This window comes from Nicotiana sylvestris, chromosome 2 (genome assembly GCF_000393655.2).
Source record: "Nicotiana sylvestris chromosome 2, ASM39365v2, whole genome shotgun sequence".
NCBI lineage: Eukaryota > Viridiplantae > Streptophyta > Magnoliopsida > Solanales > Solanaceae > Nicotiana > Nicotiana sylvestris.
In genome coordinates, this window is record NC_091058.1 from 111509522 (window position 1) to 111530994 (window position 21473).

A 21473-nucleotide genomic window follows, 5' to 3' on the forward strand; every position below is an offset into this window, starting at 1 on the left:
CCACTTCATGAATGACCAAGGGGAAAGAACTGGATGGAGTAGCTCCTCAGGCTGATGGATCATCGGGGCATGCCTCTGACATTCGTCACACTTTTGAACGAAGTCTTTTGCATCCTTCTCCATTTCGTTCCAATAATACCCGACCCTGATCAGCTTCCGGACCAATGATTCTGCTCCCAAATGGTTTTCGCAAGTCCCCTCGTGGACTTCCCTCATCATGTAATATGTCTCCCCGGGCCCCAAGAATCATGCCAACGGTCTGAAAAATGACTTTCTGTACAGTTGGACATCAACAAAGCAAAACCTGGCAGCTTTAGTTCGAAGGGCCCTTGATTCCGTAAGATCCAATGGTAGTTTCCCTACTGAAGGTAGTCCACGTATTTATTCCGCCAATCCCAGTCAAACTTGTTGAGTTTACTTCAGCATGACCAGCCTCTATTACCGAGCTCATCAATTGCACCACCGTTGCAAAGTTGAATTCTTCGGAGTCTACTGCCGATCCTAAATTAGCCAGTGCATCGGCCTCACTGTTCTGATCTCGGGCATGTGATGTAGCGTCCATTCTTTGAGTTGATGTAACTACTTGCAGTTTATATAAGTACCTCCGCATCCGATCTTCTTTGACTTCGTACCATTGACTTGGTTAACAACGAGGAGGGAATCACACTTGGCTTCGATAACCTCAGCCCCAAGCTTTTAGCCAATTCTAAATCTGCAATCATAGCCTCATACTCGGCTTCATTATTAGTCAATTTCACAGTCTTAATTGATTGCCTTATTATGTCACCAGTAGGGTTTTTTTAGTACGATGCTCAACCCGGACCCTTTCGCGTTGGAGGCACCGTCCGTGAATAGGGTCCAAATGCCCGAGCTAGTCCCTTAGGTGAGTAATAATTCTTTATTGACCTCAGGGATCATGGCCAGTGTGAAATCGTCCATGAAGTTTGCCAATATCTGGGACTTTATAGATGTCTGGAGTTTGTATTCAATATCGTACCCGCTAATCTCTACGGCCCACTTTGCTAGCCGGCCTGAGAGTTCGGGTTTATGCATAACATTCCTTAACGGGTACGACATCACAACACATATAATATGACATTTAAAATATGGTTTTAGTTTCATATATGCACTTAGCAAAGCAATCGCCAATTTTTCTAAGTGCGGATACCTCGTTTCAGTATCAACCTTGAGTTCTACTAACATAATATATAGGAAATTGCGTACCTTCTTTTTCTTGAACCAGGACACCACTTACTGCTATCTTGGACACTGCCAAGTAAAGGTATCGCTTCTCGTTCGCTTTTGGGGCATGCAGCAAAGAAAGGCTTGTCAAGTATTGTTTGATTTCCTCTAAAGCTTTTTGGCACTCTGGGGTCCAGGCGAAGCCGCTCTTTTTCTTTAGTAGCAAGAAAAATCGGTGGCTTTTATCCAACTACCTAGAAATGAATCGACAACTATTCGTCTGGTCAGTCTTTGCACTGTCTTTACGTTGTTAGCCACGGTGATATCTTCTATGGCCTTTATCTTATCCGGGTTGATCTCTATTCCCCGATTAGATATCATGAAACCGAGGAACTTGCCTAAGCCGACTCCGAAGGCACACTTCTCTGTGTTCAACTTCATATTGTATTTTCTTAGTATGTCGAAGGTTTTCTGCAAATGCCTCAAATGGTCCTCTGCTTGCAAGGACTTAACTAACATGTCATCAATATAAACCTCCATTGATTTTCCTATTTGTTCCTCAAACATCCGGTTAACTAGGTGTTGGTATTTGACACCGGCATTTTTTAACTCAAAAGTCATTATCTTTTAACCTATGCAGGTACTCAATCGAAACTAAACCGTGAAGGTACTCAATCGAAGTCAAGACCAAGAATCATAGAATTAGGTCTGAAAGTACGTGTTGAACTCTTTTTCACTTCGACCAATTTTTTTTCTCGAAGTCGGTTTTACGGCAAGGTTTTTAACGAGGCAACATGAAGCGTGCTACTTTAGTTTTGAAGACCGGTTAAGACCGGGGACTGGAGAATGCACACATTGGATTAATAATAATTGAGCCCTAGAATTTTAGCCTCAAGTACTAGGGGACTATTACACCCCGAATCAAGACTCGAAGATTTGAGTTGGAAAATTTCGAAGACAATTTTATTCAACATTCGAAGACAAGACTTGAAGAATAGGATTTATTGTAAGGGTCAAACGATCAAATGAATCATGCCCAGATAGTTTATTCTTGCCACGATAACTATTTACACTATATTCAAAGAAATAAAGTGATAAATTCACCCTCTATAATTCATCGGTTCACGCTTACACGAGCAATGTTACTATTATATCACGTAGAGTAAATATTGGGTTCAAAACCTTCTAAGCCCCAAAGCCATTATTAACCGGGGGCATGAAACACCAAAGACAGTAGAAGTCCGCGAGACTGTGTCTAATCATTTAAAGACCCCTAAGCCTACGAGTTACCCTGAATCGGGAACTGTCGTATGATAATTAAGACCAGGAAAATCGGGTTACAAAATCACAAAGGCACCAAGCCTACGAGGCAGGGCCTAAATACAAAAAGTTACGGTCAAATTAAGGTCCGAAGTTATTGGAGCTTCGACCCTAACGTATAAATGACTAGGAGACGTCTGAGTTCGTAAATATAAAAAGTAAGGTCCTTATACATTTTAAGTCTACAAAGACTATGTCTACTTTAATCAAATCAATCGGTTTTGAATTTTAGCCAAGGAAAATGTCACATTCGACAAAGACTAACTGTGTCCGGATGAATCATTCGACTACCCAAAATTAGGACTTCATTTCATTTTTGTCAAATCCTCCAAAGTCAAATTAGCTTAGAGCCGTTATTTGACCCGGATCTTATTCAAACTTTGGAAGGCAAACAATTTGAGTGATGACAAAATTTATGCTAAGGAAACGATGATACATTAGTCATACTGAATCTGAGACACAAGTTATATATTCTAAGTCCTAAGCAAAAATAAAGGACACAATGTATAGACAAAAGGTAATTCCATCTATTTACCAAAAATATTTACAGAGGCACGAGAAACAACCCCAAAGTACAAAAATGTAAGAGTACAGAGAAATAAAAATAACATAAACTAAGGCTTTTCGTGCTTAATCTTCATCAGAGCCCAGCTCGCTATCTGGCTCCTCAGGATGGTACTTCACTTTAGCCTCGGCTTCGAACATGTTTCCTTCTTCAATCTTGGCCGCTACGCTGACCTCTCTGGCTGGGATCTCCTCGAAAGCCTCCATAGGAGATAACCACCTCACATACTCGGTCTTCGTTATAATCCGGGCTTCGGCTATCTCGATGTCAGCCATATATTGGGCCAATATATCCTGGGCACCCGAGATCTCGCTCGAAGCCACTTCCAATTTGGACTTCAGTGCAGTATACTCTTGACTAACAGTATCGTGCTCTGCCACGACCGAGGTGAGTTGTGCGCGGAGCTCCTCGTTCAGCTGAGACCATTTTTCGACCTTGTCTTTCATCACTTGGAGTTGTTCCTTGGTCAACGCCAAGTCTTCTTTGGTGGCATCTTGCTCTGATGCTAGGCGATCCATTTTGTCTCTCAGCTCATCGGCTGTAGCCTTGACCTCGTTCATCTTGGTCCTGAGCTGGTCGATCAGAGTTATCTTTTCGTAGACCTAGGAGGTTGAGGCGTTAACATTGACGTTTAGCCTCTCATTATCAATCTCGAGCACTCTTACCTTCTGAACTAGAAGGGCATAGTCCTGTTTTGCTTTCTTGGCCTCTTTTTGGGCCTTCTCCAGTTTAGCCCGAAGGGCGGAGAGGTCGGTCGTGTCCCTAAGGACTTCATCCTTTTGCTCATAGAGAGCTTTGTACATCTCTATTTTCCGGACTTGTTCCTTGAGCTCGAATTTGAGATGACTCACCTCCATCCTGGATCGGTGGAAGCTCTCATGGTTAGGGGTGGGCATAAAATCTGAAAAACCGAGGAACAGGACCGAACCGAATTAATTCGGTATTTTCGGTATCGGTTCTTCGGTTATTCAGTACTAATTCGGTACCAAATTTTCGATTGTTCGGTACTTCGGTACGGATCTTGGTATTCAAGTTTTGATTTTTCGGCCGGTATACCAAAATACCAAAATATTTCCTATAAGTATATGTATAAGTCCAACAGGTCAACCCAAGTTACCCAACCTCATAATGCATAATCCAGTAACTATTAATAATAAAAATAAGCCCAAGCCCAACTCCAACTCAAGTCAGACACTATCAGACATCAACTATTCACATATTAGTGTGCTTGTACTTGTAACATGTTCTCAAGCCTATATATTTCTTGGTTTTTTGTTTTATCTTTAAGATTTTAAATTAAAAGTTCCTCTTATCATTTGTTTATTTGCACAGGGAGTCTGCGACGAGTTATTGGTAAGCAGAAGAGAAGGAAACTATTGCACAGATGCTCAGTACAAGTGCTTGTGCCATTTCCTAAAGGAGTTCGGGGTTAATGAACTAATTACCGATGAAGAAGGACAAGTTGAAAGCGTTCAATTTCCTATTTCTTGTCAATTCATTAGACTTGTGACTGAACTTGTATTTTTTTTTCGCTTTGTTTTTACTAGATGAGTTTTGGTCCATGTACGCTTAACACAATCAATATTGTAAACCAGAATTTTATTTATTTAATAGAATGAAAGTTCGGACGTGGGATCTGGCGGTGATCTAAAAAACCGAAAAAACGGATCGAACTGAATTAATTTGGTATGACACCGAAACCATACCGAAGTCATACCGAACCAAACAAGAAAATACCAAACTGCACCGAGCTATTTTGGTACGGTATTTGGTATGCACAATTGATATATCGAAGTATGGAACCGTAGTTTTTAAATACCGTACCAAAGTATCGTATACCCACCCCTACTCGTGGTGAAGCACCGAGGCGTTGAGATTCAGAGAGACAAGATTGTTAAATATAGTTAGAGAAATGATAACTCATTAAAATAAAAAGGAAAGAAGACATACCCGATTCCGTGCCTGCTGAGCCTCATTGAAAAGGCTTAGCCTTCCTACCTCGTTCATCTTCATTTGGTCTTCCTTGGTTACTAGGGAACAAAGATAGCTTGCTACTCCGACTGGCCCGGAAAACATGCTAGTGTCTGTCGGCGTCGAGAACGTGACCGTCCTCTTTCGCTCGGGGTCCGTACTCAGGGCGGGACACTACTTCTCAAGCTTTGAGCTCAGACTCGGCCCACCTAATTTCGGTTGCACAACCTTTTTCGGGATCTCTAGATGGCCAAATCCAGAGTAGTCTTCCAACACGCCGATGTACACACCCTCAAAAAATGAGTTAATGGCATCATCCATATCCCGAGACGTTTCGGTCGTCTTTTTTTCAGTGGTCTGACCATCATTTAAAGTCGTCTTTGATAATAGTGCCGTCTTCAAAAATGATCCTTCTCAGGACCGGAAGGGCTTCTTTCGAAGCAACAACCACATGTTCTTCTTCGGCTCCCCAGTTAATGAGGATTTAGCTTCATGAGCATCCTCCTCAAGGGCCACCAACTCTTGATCGGTGTTGTCCAAACTTTTCAGCTCTTGGTTTGTTTTTTCCATATCTTTGTCATCCTCAAAAAATTCCTTGAGCTGCCGAAGAGCTTCAGGGCCCGGGCATCCGAAGTCTTTTTATTGGTGCTCTTCTTGACCACGAGCACGATCTTTCTTTTTTTTTCTTGACCTCGACAAGAGCATCCGAGGAGTCGGGGGATCTCTTTTTCTTCTTTGTTTTCTCCTCTTTCTCTGCAACAACTTTGGCAACAGGCTGTAGAGAGGTATAGGGTTTTGAAGACGAGGTCGATATCACAGTATCGACGACTTCCTGAAGCTTGGTGGTCCTTGGCAAGCCTGTGAAAGAAGGAATGAAGGTTGTGTCCATGCCAAAATAAAGAGTGACAAGGAAGAGATCTACTAGTAAAAATCACTCACCATGGGAACGAGCCTCCCACTTGCCTTTGGAAAGCTTACACCACTCATGCTCAGAGTAGGTGAGTTGCTTGCATATACCTTCGATCCATGATAAGTGGGAATTTTAACCTATTATTTGATCTCTTTTACTTGCGTTTTGCGCCTAAAATGCGTAAAAGTATTCCCGAAAACTAATGTAATATGTTTGCTTGCAGGAATTGATCAAAATTAGCCAAAGGAGAAATAATTAACTCATAAAGGAGTCAAATCTGGAACAAAAACCAAGACTAGTCCAGGAGACCTGAAACGCGGAACGCACAAATATTGTGCGGCCGCGGAAGCCACAACACGGCCGCAATAACAAATACGCGGTCCGCGAAGTGAAGAATCAAAGAGTGCATTTTAAGGCCAAATGTTAAGCGAGGTCTGCGCCAGAAATGTGGGGCCGCGAAAGTTTCATCGCGACCGGGATTGGAATTATGTGAATCGCGGTTACTGAGGTTTCGAGAGTTCACAATTCAAGCAAAAACAGGGAGTGCGGTCCGCGGTAGAATTATGCGGCCGTGGTAGTCTCCTACGCGACTGCGATGCAAATTATGCGCCCCGCGAAACAACACTCAACCCAGATCTAGAAATTAAAAATGTGGACCGCGGTCAGATTTACGCGGCCGCGAAAGCATGACTGCGGCCGCGGTGAGAACTACGCGGCCGCGAAACCTCCGCAGGGGCATTTTTGTCCAAAAAGTTTAGCTTAGTATAAATAGATCTTTTTGACATTCTTAGGTTAAGTTATATTTTAGCTGAGCACGTGAGATGGCTGTAAATTTCGTTTTGGGCAATTTTGTACTAGAATTATCTCTCAACATTAGATTTTCATCTTTTAATCTAGTATTATGAGTTTTATCTTTATTTCATGTTTGATTTCTGTTATTTCCATGAGTAGCTAAACCCATAGCTAGGGTTGTGACCCCAACCCTAGTGTGGGTATTTGATGGGTTTTGAATTTTAAGGCTTGAATGTGTACGGGTTAGTAATATTTAGCCTAGTTCTTGCTAGAACTATGGAATTAGTGGTTGCAAACATTGATTCATGCCTTTATGACTTAGTCTCTACTTGAGAAAGATGGACTAAGTCTAGGAAAACTAGGCTAATAAAGAATTGGGGTGAACTCAAGAAATTGATAGACCCAGTTAAAGGGTTAAACCTAGAGATAGTAATACCCGAGTTGAGCTAATATCACTTGAATTACATGAATACCCATTTGGACTTGAGAAAGCCAAATTGGGCAAAATCATTCAAACTCCGAGAGGTATAGAGTGAGTACCCGGGTGTGATAGCTATATTACAACCCTAATTAATCACATGATTTCCCTAGATTCTTGCTACCCATTAGATATCCACCTAGGTGGAAGTCACTACCCTAGTCCCTTTAAACCCTTGAAAATAAACAACAAAAATATTGTACTTAGTTTCAAATATTTCATGCTATAGAATAGAAGTAGAAGTAGAAAACAAACCAAACATGTGTAGAAGTGTAATTAAGAGCAAAACTCGCATCTAGACTTGGGTATAAATCTAATTCTAAACAAATTAACTCCTTGTGGATTCGATCCTGATCTGGTTGGGTAAAACTGCATCGACCATCCTCGCTACTCAATAGTAGTGCAGGCTTGGACCCGATCAATCCACTCCCTCCAATACGAGACCGCATTGGGGACTCAGGGGGAAACTGCACATCGAATGAGATATGTCATGAGTGGGAAATGTAAATACAAGAAAAAACTTTGTGGGCTTAAGAGGAAGTAAACTTATGATTCGAGTTCCACTTCTCAGGGAATAACATGAATTCAGGAGGAATGAGGTCCTCGGTCTTTATCTGAATGAACCTCCCTTGCCAACCTCCATCCCTATCTTCGTCTATGCAGGAGAAGGGAGCCTTCTTTACCATCGGGCAAGTTTGATTAACCTACCTCGAAAGATCCGGGGGTTGTACACTTGAAGCAAGTGATCAACTATGAACTGTGGCTCCTTTATATTGTTTGCAAAGTGGCGGAGAAGAGTCACGATCCTCCAAAATGATGGGCGAACTTGCCGAGACAAATGTAATATCTCTTGCAAAACTCAAAAACTACCGTGTCAATAGGACCAAACGTGAAAAGATACATGTAAACACTTAAATTCCCTCCACGTGTGTTGTGATGTCCTCGTCAGGACTGGGAACGACTACATCCTTGCCTTCCCATTTGTAGTCCTCTCAGACAGTCTTGAGTGTCTCCTTGGTAGTGGAGCAAACATACCTCCATGCCTTCTTACCCTGATCTCATTATGTGGAGGTTTTCTCGACTTTGAAGTCGTTATCTATGGAACAACCACCGAGGATAAGATCTGTAAGAGGAGGTCTCAGTACTACTACCAGAGGCATTGTCTCGGCGCCATTGTCCGAGAAAGAGGTCATCAGTGCAGTGTTTTTCGGTACTAATTTTGAGGTCTTCGCCATCTCTATCTGAGAATATGAAGATCTAGGAATTTGATATGAAGATAAGATATAAGGATTCGAAGATGAACTATGAAGATATGAAGGTATGATGAACAAGTATTGAAGGTTTGAGGAGATGGGTACGAAGGATCGACAAACGGATGAAGATATAAAAAGCTCGAAGGTAACTTAAGGAAATTTGAAGTTAGAAAGTAAGAAAGTGAAAGTGAGAAATCGGAGCTTTTACAGGAAAAGAGTAATGATTGTGAGACGTTTCGAATTTGGTAACCGCCAAGGGTGATCAATCGACGACTGATGCATGTCCAAAGTCAGAGTGAGGCTTTCTCACCCCGATCTCATTGTGCTGATGCTTTCTCGACTTTGAAGTCGTTATCTATGGAGCAACCGCCGAGGATAAAATCTGTAAGAGGAGGTCTTGGGACTACTACCGGAGGTACTACCTCGGTGCTGGTGGCCAAGAAAGAGGTCATCGGTGCAGTATTTTGAGGTACTGATTTTGAAGTCTTGGCCATCTCTATCTGAGAATATGAAGATCTAACAATTTAATATGAAGATTTGAAGATAAGATATAAAGATTCGAAGATGAACTATGAAGATACGAAGGTATGAAGAACAAGTTGTGAAGGTTTGAGGAGATGGGTACGAAGGATCGACAAACACATAAAGATGTAAAAAACTCGAAAGTAACTTAAGGAAATTTGAAGTCAGAAAGTAAAAAAGTGAAAATGAGAAATCAGAGCTTTTATAGGAAAAGAGTAATGATTGTGAGACGTTTTGAATTCGATAACCGCCAAGGGTGATCAACCGACGACTGACACGTGTCCAAAGTTAGAGCGACATGACTGATGGGACGTTTCAGTTTTTCAGCTTGCGCATGACTTATGAGGGAAAGAAGCGAGGTCAATTGGTCACTTCTAATCGCTCCTATAATCTACTCTTTGAATAGTGAGGAAACTATCTGTATAAGGGTAAAATCGAGGATAGGATTATCCCCAATTTTCCATTATGAAACGAGGAACGATGTTACTTGTTACTGGCTCGGGTGAGCCCGAAGATACCCACAGATCGGAACCAAGAACGGACGAATGATATAACGGGTCTCGAGTACGGCCGAAGCCTCATGGAATCAAGCTCGAGTGAGATGAAGAATCGAGGGTAAAGGAAAGGCGGTTGAAAGAGACAAATGAGAAGCCAAAATATCTACCATCAGCCGGATATTGCGGCACGGATCACGCTCGGTATTGGTTGCGAATCTTATTTTCGTGGGAAAGAAGGAAGAAAAAGATTTTTACTTCATTTAGACTGATACTAGGGTTAAATCTCCTTTACTATATAAGAGGAGGACCCCTTCATATTTCGGAGTCACTTTTTCACGCATAATAAGGCAATAAAATTTACTTTAACTCTCAGCAATCGTTTTAAACGTTCTTCAGTTATTTACTCATTTATCCAGATCCGAGATCTATCTCGAGGGCTCAGTCGAGACCGATTGTTGGTATTTAAGTTAAACGCAAGTCTTAATTACCGCGTCACTTTGGTTTGATCATTCCATCTTATTTCAATTCAACTATTTACTGTTCTTTGATCATTTGTGTTAAATTAAACTATATATCTTTTAAACCACGTATAAATTTAATTGTTATCCATTTTAAGGGGTAAACATATACGTTTAATTATAAACTCCAAACTGAAAAATTGACAAAATAAATATAGCACTTGGTGATTAAAATGAAGCATCCATGCAATGGCCACCGAGAAATGAATTAATGATCAGTCGCGAGTAGGGGTGTCAATGGTTCGGTTCGGCCGGTTATTTTATAAAATTTGTACCATACTAATTTTTCGACCATTCTATTATGTATAACCAAAATTAGACTTTTCAAAACCGTCCCAATCATATCGGTTTCTCTTCGGTATCGGTACAGTTCGGTAAATTTTCGGTAATTTTTTTAATGTCATGTAAAAGTCACTAGTAGAAGTAGAATGCAATAACATACGTACTTTTATAGGACTTAATAAAACTCTCTAGGCATTTTTACAGTTTAAAAAGTGATGAATTAAGAAAATATGAAAGATGGCTAGAGTATAGATCTATCCATCAACTATTCTATATCAGCGTAAAAGAAACTAAGCAAATATAAAAATAAAATAAATCACACGAGTGAAAAAATATTAACTAAGTTGGGATTCAAGAATAAAATCTATAGAAGATTAAATATTCAAAAAGATAAATCAAAATCATACGAAAGGAAACATATTCAATACATTATAGTTTGTTACTCATAATCACTACAATACCTTATTTTTTGCTAGTGAACAGGCTGAAAATAATTTAGTTTCAATAGGAGTAACATAATAGGTTTGGGAATTAGGATTTTAAATTTAATTACTTGTTGGCTTGTAACTGTTTCATAATTTCAAGGCCCAAGAAAAAATTTAACGCTTTATTATTTTTAAACTTAATATATAAATATATTGTTCACATTATAAATCTATTCGGTACGGTTCGGTAGTTTTTCGTTTATTTTCATAAAATAAAAAACCTACCCTAATTATCGGTACGGTTATAGATTTATATAAATACCTACGGTTTTATTAAAAGAAACCTAAAATTCGGTTCGATACGGTACGGTTTGGTTGGTTTAGTCGGTTTTTAAATATTCATTGACACCCCTAGTCGTGATGTTGTGAACCTTCCAAACAAACTTTAAATTAAATCTATTCTATTAATTGTTCAGATCTCACAAAGAGACTTCTCCTCGTCTTGCTTCCATTCTCCTTACTCATGGATCTACTCCGCATCCAAAATTAAAAGCAAAAAGAAAGAAAGGAACAGAAAAACAACTAGTCTGGTGCCACTCTAAATAAAGCCAATATCAAGTAGTATAGTTTTAAATAGGAACATGCGTATTTAATTTTTCTGGGTGTAGTTTAGCTGGGAATACAAATAAAGACAACATCAATGAGTTTATTACTCAATTAGCTCAACCCTGAATAAATAATCAAAACTCCAACTGGCATTACTTACTGACCAAAGTTTTTATTTTTTAGTTTACATTTATTATTCCTGTGAGAGATACCCTTGGTCTCCTAGCTCCATGCCCTTCGGTCCTCAATGAACTGCAATTGCACGCAATATTTGGTATACAAAACAAATAAACAAACAAGAACCAACGTGGGTGTTGGACTTTTCTAGACTACTTCATTTCTCAGAGTCAGTGATCATCCCAGATCTACTCTCTATTTCTCCACTTCTTCTTCTGCTTCTGAAGATTGAGATCAGATAATTATTGAATAACAATGTCGTCTACGCATCATGCGAAAACAGATTCAGAAGTGACGAGCTTGGCGCCATCATCGCCGAATCGGCCCGTTTACTACGTGCAGAGCCCGTCAAGAGACTCTCACGATGGAGAAAAGACGACCAATTCCTTCCACTCAACTCCCATACTTAGCCCAATGGGCTCACCGGGCCGGCAATCCCGGGATTCATCATCTACCAGGTATTCGGGCTCACTCAAACCAAGTACACAGAAGTCAAGTACTAATGGTTCTAGAAGCAGCAGTAGCAGACACCACCAACATCGTCATAGGAAGGGAGAGAAGCAGCAGTGGAAAGAGTTTGATGCTATAGAAGAAGAGGGATTACTTGACGACGATGGCTATCGCAAAGGTCTCCCTCGCCGCTGTTATTTCCTGGCTTTTGTTGTTGGCTTCTTTGTGCTCTTCACTTTCTTTTCCTTGATCTTGTGGGGTGCTAGCAGAAATCAGAAACCTGTCGTCACAATGAGGGTAATTTATTTTCCTTACTACAGATCCGTTTTCTTTTCCTCCTTCATTCATGGACTTCTATGATGTACTATCATTGACCGGTACCTAATTAAGGTCTAAGAATTGTTGCTACTGTATTACTTAGGCTCCAAATATGATCTCTACAGTGGTATCAGGAATACTTGTTAAATTGCGTGATTTGATCTGCAGAGTATTTCCTTCAATGAATTTGGGATTCAAGCCGGCATGGATTCGTCGGGAGTTGCAACAGAGATGGTATCAATGAACTCGACGGTGAAGATGAGATTTCGTAATACAGGCACATTTTTTGGGGTGCATGTAACGTCTACTCCTCTGGTTCTTTCCTTTTCACAGCTAACCGTAGCTACTGGAAGTGTAAGTAGTCACTTACCTTTTATTAACATTATTTTTCAATTCATGTATCTTAATTTGATTTATATATATACATTGTTAGTGTACATAATTTTATGATATCAATATTAATTTACTTATTACTATTATATTGAAACTCCGTCACAAGTAGTTAAACTCTTTAAATATTAATATGTTGTCGTACGTGGTCTAAGAGCAGGTAAAGAAGTTTTACCAACGAAGAAAAAGTCAGAGAACTGTAGCAGTGACTTTGATAGGAAGTAAAATTCCATTGTATGGAGGAGGAGCCGACTTGATAAGCAAGGAGGGGAAACCAGTAGCAGCAGTGTCACTGGTCCTAGATTTGAAGGTTCGAGCCAGGGCTTATGTTTTGGGAAGAGTGGTGAAGCCCAAGTTCTACAATACGGTTCAATGCTCCGTTGTTATGGACCCTAAGAAAATGAATGTTCCCATTTCCTTAAAAAAATCTTGTACCTACCTTTAAAACTAGGAAATAGACCCAATGAACGCGGGGGAGTGTCTAAACCAAACAAGGAGGGGGGAAGGCGTCGTACGTTTGTTTTTATTATCAGAAAATAGCTTCAGACACAAAGGTTGAACTAGCGCTGCTTCGTTGAAGGTCCAAGATTTGTTATTTTCAAATGTTAATTATGGCTGCCAGGTTTGTCGCAGATGGGGAGTACCTGTCTAGCCTGTGATGTTGAGTGAATTAAATGCCATTTGATGAAAAACATAAGCCCTAGAAACTGATGTAGTTATATTTATATTTTCCAAGTTTTGGTTCTTTGATTCTATATTACTGTACTGGAGAATTTTGTGATTTAAATTCCATCGTACATCTAGTCAATAAGTCATTCCATATGCATGATGCTATTCTTAACATGTGTCATCAGTTTACTTATTGTCTGGTCTGTACCTATATATAATGTATAACTGTGTAATAAGTTTCTCGCTCTACATACAAGAAGTGTGACAATCTATTTTGAAAAAGGGCCTCGTTGGGTTAGACCGTAAGGGGAACAAAGCTTCCAAGTTAACCAAACTCCCTTATGTCCTTTTCTATAGAGAAGGTTCTAAAGATAGTCTTAAACTTATAAGTTCCATAAAATATTCTCCCAAAATAACTATTGTATACATAATTTTTATTTCAACTCTCGAAGCTGTGGCACTTCAACTCATTCAATTCACACAAAAAGATATTAATAAAACAATATATTGAAATAGCCTCATATCAACTATCCTTCAGTTTGTAAACAAAATTAAATATTAACATCGAACAATTCTAATACATATTCTTCAAATTTATAAAACTTTTACTTATATGATATACTTCTTCTGCTATATATTCTGAAACATCCCATATGCTTTCATCTGGGAGAGGGTCCATTGGTATTCCACATGTCTCGAGAAGGTTCTTCATCGTGTAATAATCACAACAGTAGTTTTATAAGACTCGTTTATGTGCCTCAAAGCTGTCAAAGCATATGAACAAGGCAGTTCATCTAACTGAAATCGTCCGCAATTATATTTTGTTTAAGACAAACAATGAAGCGTTTGACACCATCTATCACTCTATCTATATAATCTGTTGAAGCCCCCGCCTACAATTTTAATACAAAACGACCAATTATCGACAATTAGCAAAAAACAAAATAGCTAGAAAACAACCACATATGTACAAATATCATCAGTTATTTGGTTTGATAATAACAATCATCATCTGGGATGCACAATAACTTACTCTCATCTTCTTGGATAAAGTCATGTTATCCTGCAACTCATTGTGATATTTTTTTCCAAGGAAAGTGAAAGTCCCCTTTGCATTCAATAATTTTTGTTATTCCATCGTTCAATAAGTGCCCTCATGTACTCTAATAGCTGAACTACTGGGAGCTCTCTTGCATCTTTGTTTACTGCACTTAAGGATTCTGTAATATTTGATGTCATCGTTCATGTTCTATTCACTGTCGCATGTACCCGGGACCATTTGTGATAACCAATATCATAAAGGTATTCTTTTACCCGTGTGTCGATCTCTTCAATCTTTGCCATGCGTTCATTAAACTCATCAAGAGTGTATGATCTTGTTAAAACGAAGTACAATTCACTTAACTTTAGATGACCTTTCTTGAATTTCGACCTTATATTTGTCCAAATATGCCACATACAAGCATAATGTCGGATGCTGGTAAAAATAGTGGATGTTGCCTTCTCATATACTCTCACTTCTATCCGAAACAACATACATTTTTTTTATCATATGCATGTTTGAACTGCTCAAAAAATCATGTCCATGATGCATCATTTTCTGAATCAACTATGGAGTAAGCTATTAGTAATCTGTGGTCAAAAACAGAAAATCAGAAAAATAAAGAAATGTTAGTTCAATTAAAAAAATAGAAAATAATTCCGAGCCCACAAGTTGCTTGTGTGTCCTTAAGGAATTTAATCATTGCCAAGGTTTTGGATTAATTCCTCCCAGGATAGAACGAAATAACTATTCTGTGATAGCGGCACTACAAATCACAAAACTTCAGAGAACTCATCAAACAGAGCAAATCACACATAACACTTATATTTATTTGAAAAAACAATGCAATAATATAGGAAAGAGGGGAGAAGTTTTCAGATTTTTTCTACTCTAAGAAATGAAGCCAAGCCTCTAAATTTATAGACAATGAAAGGGTGAGATGAAGAGGTGCAATTCAAAAGGTACATCTTCCATTTCCCATTCACACCAATTCACGAAACCTAACAATCCCCCACATGAATGGGGAATGTCAATATGTTTGAAAAACATGCCAAAAAAAACTTGTGTGATTAGCAAGTAAGGATTAATCGTATCTGGATAAATAGGTTTTCCTTTGAACTTTGTGTAGTGAATTTATGTCGAATATACTCGGTCAATCGGTAGATTTGATATCTTTGACCCGTCGAGCTTTGGTGTATACCTAGACAACCATAAGTCATACAATCAACCCTTAACCGTCCTTGGTTCTCATTGTTCTGTTCGTTTCAGCCATGAACACTGCCTGATTTCATAAGCGCATAGAGAACTGGCCTTATAGAATTCTTCTTAAAGCGACTTACACTTTATACTTACGTAGGTGATTTCTAAACGTGTTATCCCGTAGATACACTATTTGATATACCCCGTACCAAATTTAAAAATTATTAAAAAGCCTTAACGCTTTATCCTTGGTACTGAACATTGTCTTCATTACGAGAATGGACTAAAATATTGTTTGACAATGTTGAACCGCCAATAATGACTTTAGTTGATATCCTTGAACCTAGATCTTGGGATCTCTAGTCTTCTAGGTAGAGTTACCGCCACAATGACTTGTCCTCGGTCATAGTCTTATTTCCCTCGATGATCTTTCAACTACCTCTCTAGTTATGCCTTTTGTAAGTGGATCCGACACATTATCGCTTGACTTCACGTAGTCAATTATGATAATTCCCTTAGAGAATAGTTGCCTAACAATTTTATGCCTACGTCGTATATGATGAGACTTTCCGTTATACATAATGCTCATAGCCCTTCATATTGCCGCTTGACTATCACAATATATGCATATATGTGTCAACTATTTGGGAAATGGAATATATTCAAGAAAATTTAGGAGCCATTCAACTTTTTTACTGGCCTAGTCTAAGGCTATAAACTCACCCTCCACTATAGAGCGCTCAATGCACGTTTGTTTGGATAATTTTCAAGCCATTTCTCCTCCACCGACTGTTTAAAATCGGTTGAACCGGTGATCTAATTTGCATCACTATACTCCTCTATTATCGTGGGATACTTATTATATGCAAAGCATAATTTTGAGTATATTTCAAATATCTCAAGACCCGTTTCATTATTATGACACTTCAACACAAACTTTCTTATGTCGTAGACTAATACGTCTCGACTTTCTATTGCATATCAGATTATTAACTACACTTAATGTAGCAATATTATATTATAATAATAGCTGAAATGGTTGGCATCAGTTGTGGCCATAATTTTTTAATATCTAATACATTTCGCAATCACTCCACCTTTACTAACATTTGTATGCTATTTATTCATACGTCTATATGATATGCAAATTATAGCACCTTCATTCATGAAACAAATCCAAACTTGTAATAAATTTTGGTCATGTTCATCGGTTAGTTCACCTTATTATAGACCAACATATTAATATATTCGTTCATGAACGATCATGTTCATACAAAACATACAAATTCACCTTTCATGAAAAGTCACCACCTTCCAGGTGATACCCTTTTATAAAAGAGCTAAACATTATAAATGTTCAAGAAATAATAAATCATTTCTGGAAAGGCGCATAAACAACTTTCAAATTTGTAGTTTCAACACTAAGACTGAACAAGTAATGAATTCACCGACTATCATATCAATATCCACTAAGGATGGGTAAAGTTCAAAAATTATTTCATTAGACATTACGTCTAACATTGACTTTTGTCATGCATAAGCTAAAAGCTCCCACATTTTAAATATTTCATCAACATATCACCCACATATAATCAAATAGTGACTACTCCCTCCGTTTCATATTAAATGAGGTACTTTGACTCGGCACGGAGTTTAAGAAAAAAGAAGAAGACTTTAGGAACTTGTGGTCTTAAAAGCTTAAAGGGTAAAAAGTTTGTGGGGCCATGACATTTGTGTGACTATAAAAGCTTCTCATTAAGGGTAAATGAGTAAAATAAAAGAGTTTAAAGTTGAATTATTTCCAAATTTAGAAATGTTTCATTTATTTTGAAACAAACTAAAAAGGAAAGTACCTCATTTAATATAAAACGGAGGGAGTATATGATTTGAAGTATTCTTAACGTAAACACATTTGTTTACACTCATTAATTTTGAAATTATTTGACTATATTATTTGATAAAATCTCGCATGCCATTGTTTAGGTGCTTGTTTTAGTCTGTAAAGTGACTTAACAAGTCGGCACACCTTTTTTTTCCACAGTAACCTCGAACCTTTCAGGTTGTTCGATATAAATTTCTTCCTCTAAGCCTCAATTTAAGAAGGTTGTCTTTACATTCATTTGATGAATTTCAAGACCATACACTGTAGCCAATACTACTAATATCCATATGTACGTAATACTCGTAACCCAACGAGTATGTGTGTCGCACCTCCTTTTTCCGCCACCGCGAGGTACGTAGGGAGTTTTCTCCAATTAAAGGACAGTCGAAACGGGATTTGTTTGTTTGTTTCAGAGTCGCCACCTGGGAATTTTAAGGCGTCCCAAGTCACCGGTTTTAATCCCTGAATCGAGGAGAATATGACTCTGTTTGTTATTCTGCGAACCAGAAATCCTGAGTAAGGAATTCTGTTAATCCGGAAGAAGGTGTTAGGCATTTCCGAATTCCGTGGTTCTAGCACGGTCGCTTAAACTGTTGTAATGGTTAAAATATCTGATTTTAATACATGTTCAAAAACTATAGTGCAATTTTAACTTTTAACCGCTTTTATTGTTATTATTATATTTTTAAAGAATGTGAACATCGTTTAAAAACATGTCTTTGGATTGCGTTACATAAAATGCATCCACGATCCGGAACATATTTTTATTCAATGTTTTGGGATTTGGATTTGGGTCGCATAAATGCGTACCCGTGTTTAAGAATGTATTATTATTATATCGCGCCTAAAGCGATTAGCGCTTTATTATTTTGAGGAAGGCCGTGAAATTTGCTAAACGGTTCATCCCGAAGTTTAAGTAATCAATTAAATCTTTATCGAGGGCCCCGCAATTTGTGTGTTTTATTTGGCGAGGCTCGTCTCATTTATTTTAAATGGACAAATCTTAAAGCGACTACATTTTGCTATTTAAAATTAGTCTCTAAAATGAATAAAGAAAATCCTAATTAATTACGTTTTTTTATTATTATTATTAAGAAAACATGACATGCTAATTGCTTGATTAATACAAATATTGATGAAAAAGGAATTTTATTCTTAATTTCGAAATTATAAATAAAATAAAAGTTCAACAACTAATATCCAAAAGAATCAAATATAGCTAGATTAAAACTCAGCATTGTTATAAAAAAAATTTATTGAGATTAATTATTCACAACCATTTGAAACTTGATTTAACCATAATTACTAAAGCTTATTAGAAAGTTTATTAGACTTAAACGTTCTTCTAATCTTGCTTGAACTCAAGTCGTGCCTTAATGCCTAATTTACGAAGTTTTAATTTAAATTCATGTCTTAGCTAAATTTAGCTAGTTATTCATGATTAACCTACTGTTGATAATCTTGAAACCTTCATAACTAGTGAATTAACTTGTTTTGCTGAACTGATTCATTAAAGACTAACTTAAGTTATTCTTTCCTTATTCCAGTTATTATTTAGTAATACATGGAATAGCTTAAATATAATCAACAAAAGGAAACAAAGAAAAACGAAATTAAAACTTCAAAATTTCATTCTTCATATGTATTCATGCTTCATATTTCGGATTACAATAACCAGCTTTTCAGTTGTGTACCTGATATTGGAAGCAAAAAAATGAAGATGAGAATCAGCAACAGTAATAACAGTATAGCACAGCAGCAACAACCCAGCAACAGTACCAACCCAGGAAAAGAGTTTGCAAACCAGTAGAGCAGTAATCCCAAAAACAAAAGCTTCAAGCTTTGATGAAACAACAATTAATTCTGATTTCAAACAATGAAAGAAAGCAGAATATTTTTTTAGTTTTTTTTTTGAAAGTTTAAATATTTTTCGGAATTTTTCTCTCTTCTATTCTCTGTCCGTTTTTTCTCTCTATCTTTGTGTTTTTTTTTCCGTATCTCTCTTTATTGTTGTTCTCTCTGTATTCTTATGTCTTGTGTTCAAGACTTCACATATATAACCCATCCCACAAACCTTTCAATTAATTAAAATCCATACTTTTTCTCTACCCAACCCATTATCTTTCCACTCATCTACATTACATTAAATAAACATATCACACCACCCCATTATATTTTGTTTCTTGTCTTTTAATTTTTGTTTTGTTTTGTAAAATGTAAGACAAAGGGGTTTGGGTCTTTTGGGTTATGGACTGGGTCGACCCAGTTCGAAATGGACTGGGTCGTAGGGAAGATTGGGCCATTTTTTGGGCCTGTGGCTTGAAATCGAAGAAGAGGCCCAATTCCGACTTTCTTTATATTTTCGCTCTCTTTTCTTCTTTTATTTCTCTAAAACTAAATTATAAAAATACTTAAACTATTATTAAGAACTAAATTAAGTTATAAAAGTGCAAATTAACTCCAAATAACAATTAACGCACAATTAAGTAATAATTAAGCATAAAATTGTATATTTGGACATTAAATGCTAAAAATGCAAACGATGCCTATTTTTGTAATTTTTAATTTTTGTAAAACAAATTTAATTACTAACAATTGTAGAATTAAATCCTACATGCAAAATGCGACATATTTTTGTATTTTTTATTAATTTATCAAATAAACACGCACAGACAAATACAAATAATTATTCAAAATATCACAAAATATCACAAAATTGCACACCAAAGAAAAATCATTTTATTTTTGGATTTTTTGGGAGTAATTCTCATATAGGGCAAAAATCACGTGCTTACAGCTGCCCCTCTTTGCCCGGAGACACGAAGGGTTTTCGTGCAAAGATAAAGCGAGCGATTTTTGCCCATCCGAGTACTCCGTGTGAAGCATTTTTTTTTTGAAAAAGATTTGACCGAACCTTTGCTTCAAAGGTTTCCTACATATCCTGGGCTAAACAGGAATCAGGTCAATGTAGTTCGGGAAATTTTGGTAGCTGGGACTACCGTGGGACTGCATTGTTACTGTTGTTGCATGCTATTACTACTGCTTACCGATCTCCTTGTTACACCGTGCTTAAAAAAAACAAGAAGCTAGGCTAGAGTACAATTTGTTTTTGTTGCCTTGCTTCCTTGTCTGCTTGCATTTCTTTCGGTGCTTTACTTCTTTTGACACATGTACTTGAGTTTGTACTGTGACCTCTTGTTGCAACCTTCTGTTTCCCGGTGCCGGGGAATTTTATTGTTTCCTGCTGGGGATTCCTATTGTAACCCTCTGTTTTATTGTCCTCTGACTTGATCTTGAAATGTATGCCTCTGTTATCTGGGCGGGCTCCCAACTTCAATACTTGAAAATTAAAGACTTGAAATGTATGCCTCTGTTATTTGGGTGGGCTCCCAACTTCAATGCTTGAAATGTAAAGACTGAAATTTATGCCTCTGTTGTCTGGACGGGCTCCCAACTTCGACGCTTGAAATATAAAGACTGAAATGTATGCCTCTGTTATCTGGGCGGACTCCCAACTTCAATGCTTGAAATGTAAAGACTGAATGTATGCCTCTGTTTTATGGGCGGGCTCCCAACTTCAATGATTGAAATGTGAAGACTGAATGTATGCCTCTGTTCTATGGGCGGGCTCCCAACTTCATCAACTGAAATGTAAAAATGCCTTTCCTCTCTTCAGGCGGGCTCCTGACAACAACTTTGAAAATAATCGCCATTCCTCTCTTCAGGCGGGCTCCTGACTTCAAACAATACATCGCCATTCCTTTCTTTAGGTTGGCAAGATTTCAACAACTTTTAAAAATGCCTTTCCTCTCTTCAGGCGGGCTCCTGACAACAACTTTGAAAATAATCGCCATTCCTCTCTTCAGGCGGGCTCCTGACTTCAAACAATACATCGCCATTCCTTTCTTTAGGTTGGCAAGATTTCAACAACTTTTAAAAATGCCTTTCCTCTCTTCAGGCGGGCTCCTGACAACAACTTTGAAAATAATCGCCATTCCTCTCTTCAGGCGGGCTCCTGACTTCA

At 37.9% G+C, this 21473-nt stretch overlaps 2 protein-coding genes across 2 annotated transcripts; one reads left to right on the forward strand and one right to left on the reverse strand.

Moving 5' to 3' along the window:
• Positions 1 to 3132: 3132 nt before the first annotated feature.
• LOC138885420 (uncharacterized) lies at positions 3133 to 3870 on the reverse strand. Its single transcript, XM_070166366.1, has 2 exons — positions 3733 to 3870; positions 3133 to 3669 (listed from the first exon to the last, which is right to left on the reverse strand). The coding sequence occupies exons 1-2, from the start codon at positions 3868 to 3870 to the stop codon at positions 3133 to 3135; spliced, it is 675 nt and encodes a 224-aa protein (XP_070022467.1).
• Positions 3871 to 11633: 7763 nt separating this feature from the next.
• LOC104222860 (uncharacterized) lies at positions 11634 to 13490 on the forward strand. The gene is made up of 3 exons (XM_009774181.2): positions 11634 to 12245; positions 12435 to 12620; positions 12817 to 13490. Exons 1-3 carry the CDS (start codon positions 11754 to 11756, stop codon positions 13099 to 13101), a joined length of 963 nt encoding a protein of 320 aa, XP_009772483.1. The 5' UTR covers positions 11634 to 11753; the 3' UTR covers positions 13102 to 13490.
• The last annotated feature ends 7983 nt before the right edge of the window (positions 13491 to 21473 follow it).

Bases quoted from the DNA above. Each gene is read 5' to 3' on its own strand.
- LOC138885420 (XM_070166366.1), bottom strand. From the start codon at position 3,870: ATGTACAAAGCTCTCTATGAGCAAAAGGATGAAGTCCTTAGGGACACG. The intron at 3,670-3,732 runs GTAAGAGTGCTC...TCAACCTCCTAG, and splicing joins ATGCCCTTCTAGTTCAGAAG to GTCTACGAAAAGATAACTCT.
- LOC104222860 (XM_009774181.2), top strand. From the start codon at position 11,754: ATGTCGTCTACGCATCATGCGAAAACAGATTCAGAAGTGACGAGCTTG. The intron at 12,246-12,434 runs GTAATTTATTTT...TTTGATCTGCAG, and splicing joins AACCTGTCGTCACAATGAGG to AGTATTTCCTTCAATGAATT. The intron at 12,621-12,816 runs GTAAGTAGTCAC...GTCTAAGAGCAG, and splicing joins TAACCGTAGCTACTGGAAGT to GTAAAGAAGTTTTACCAACG.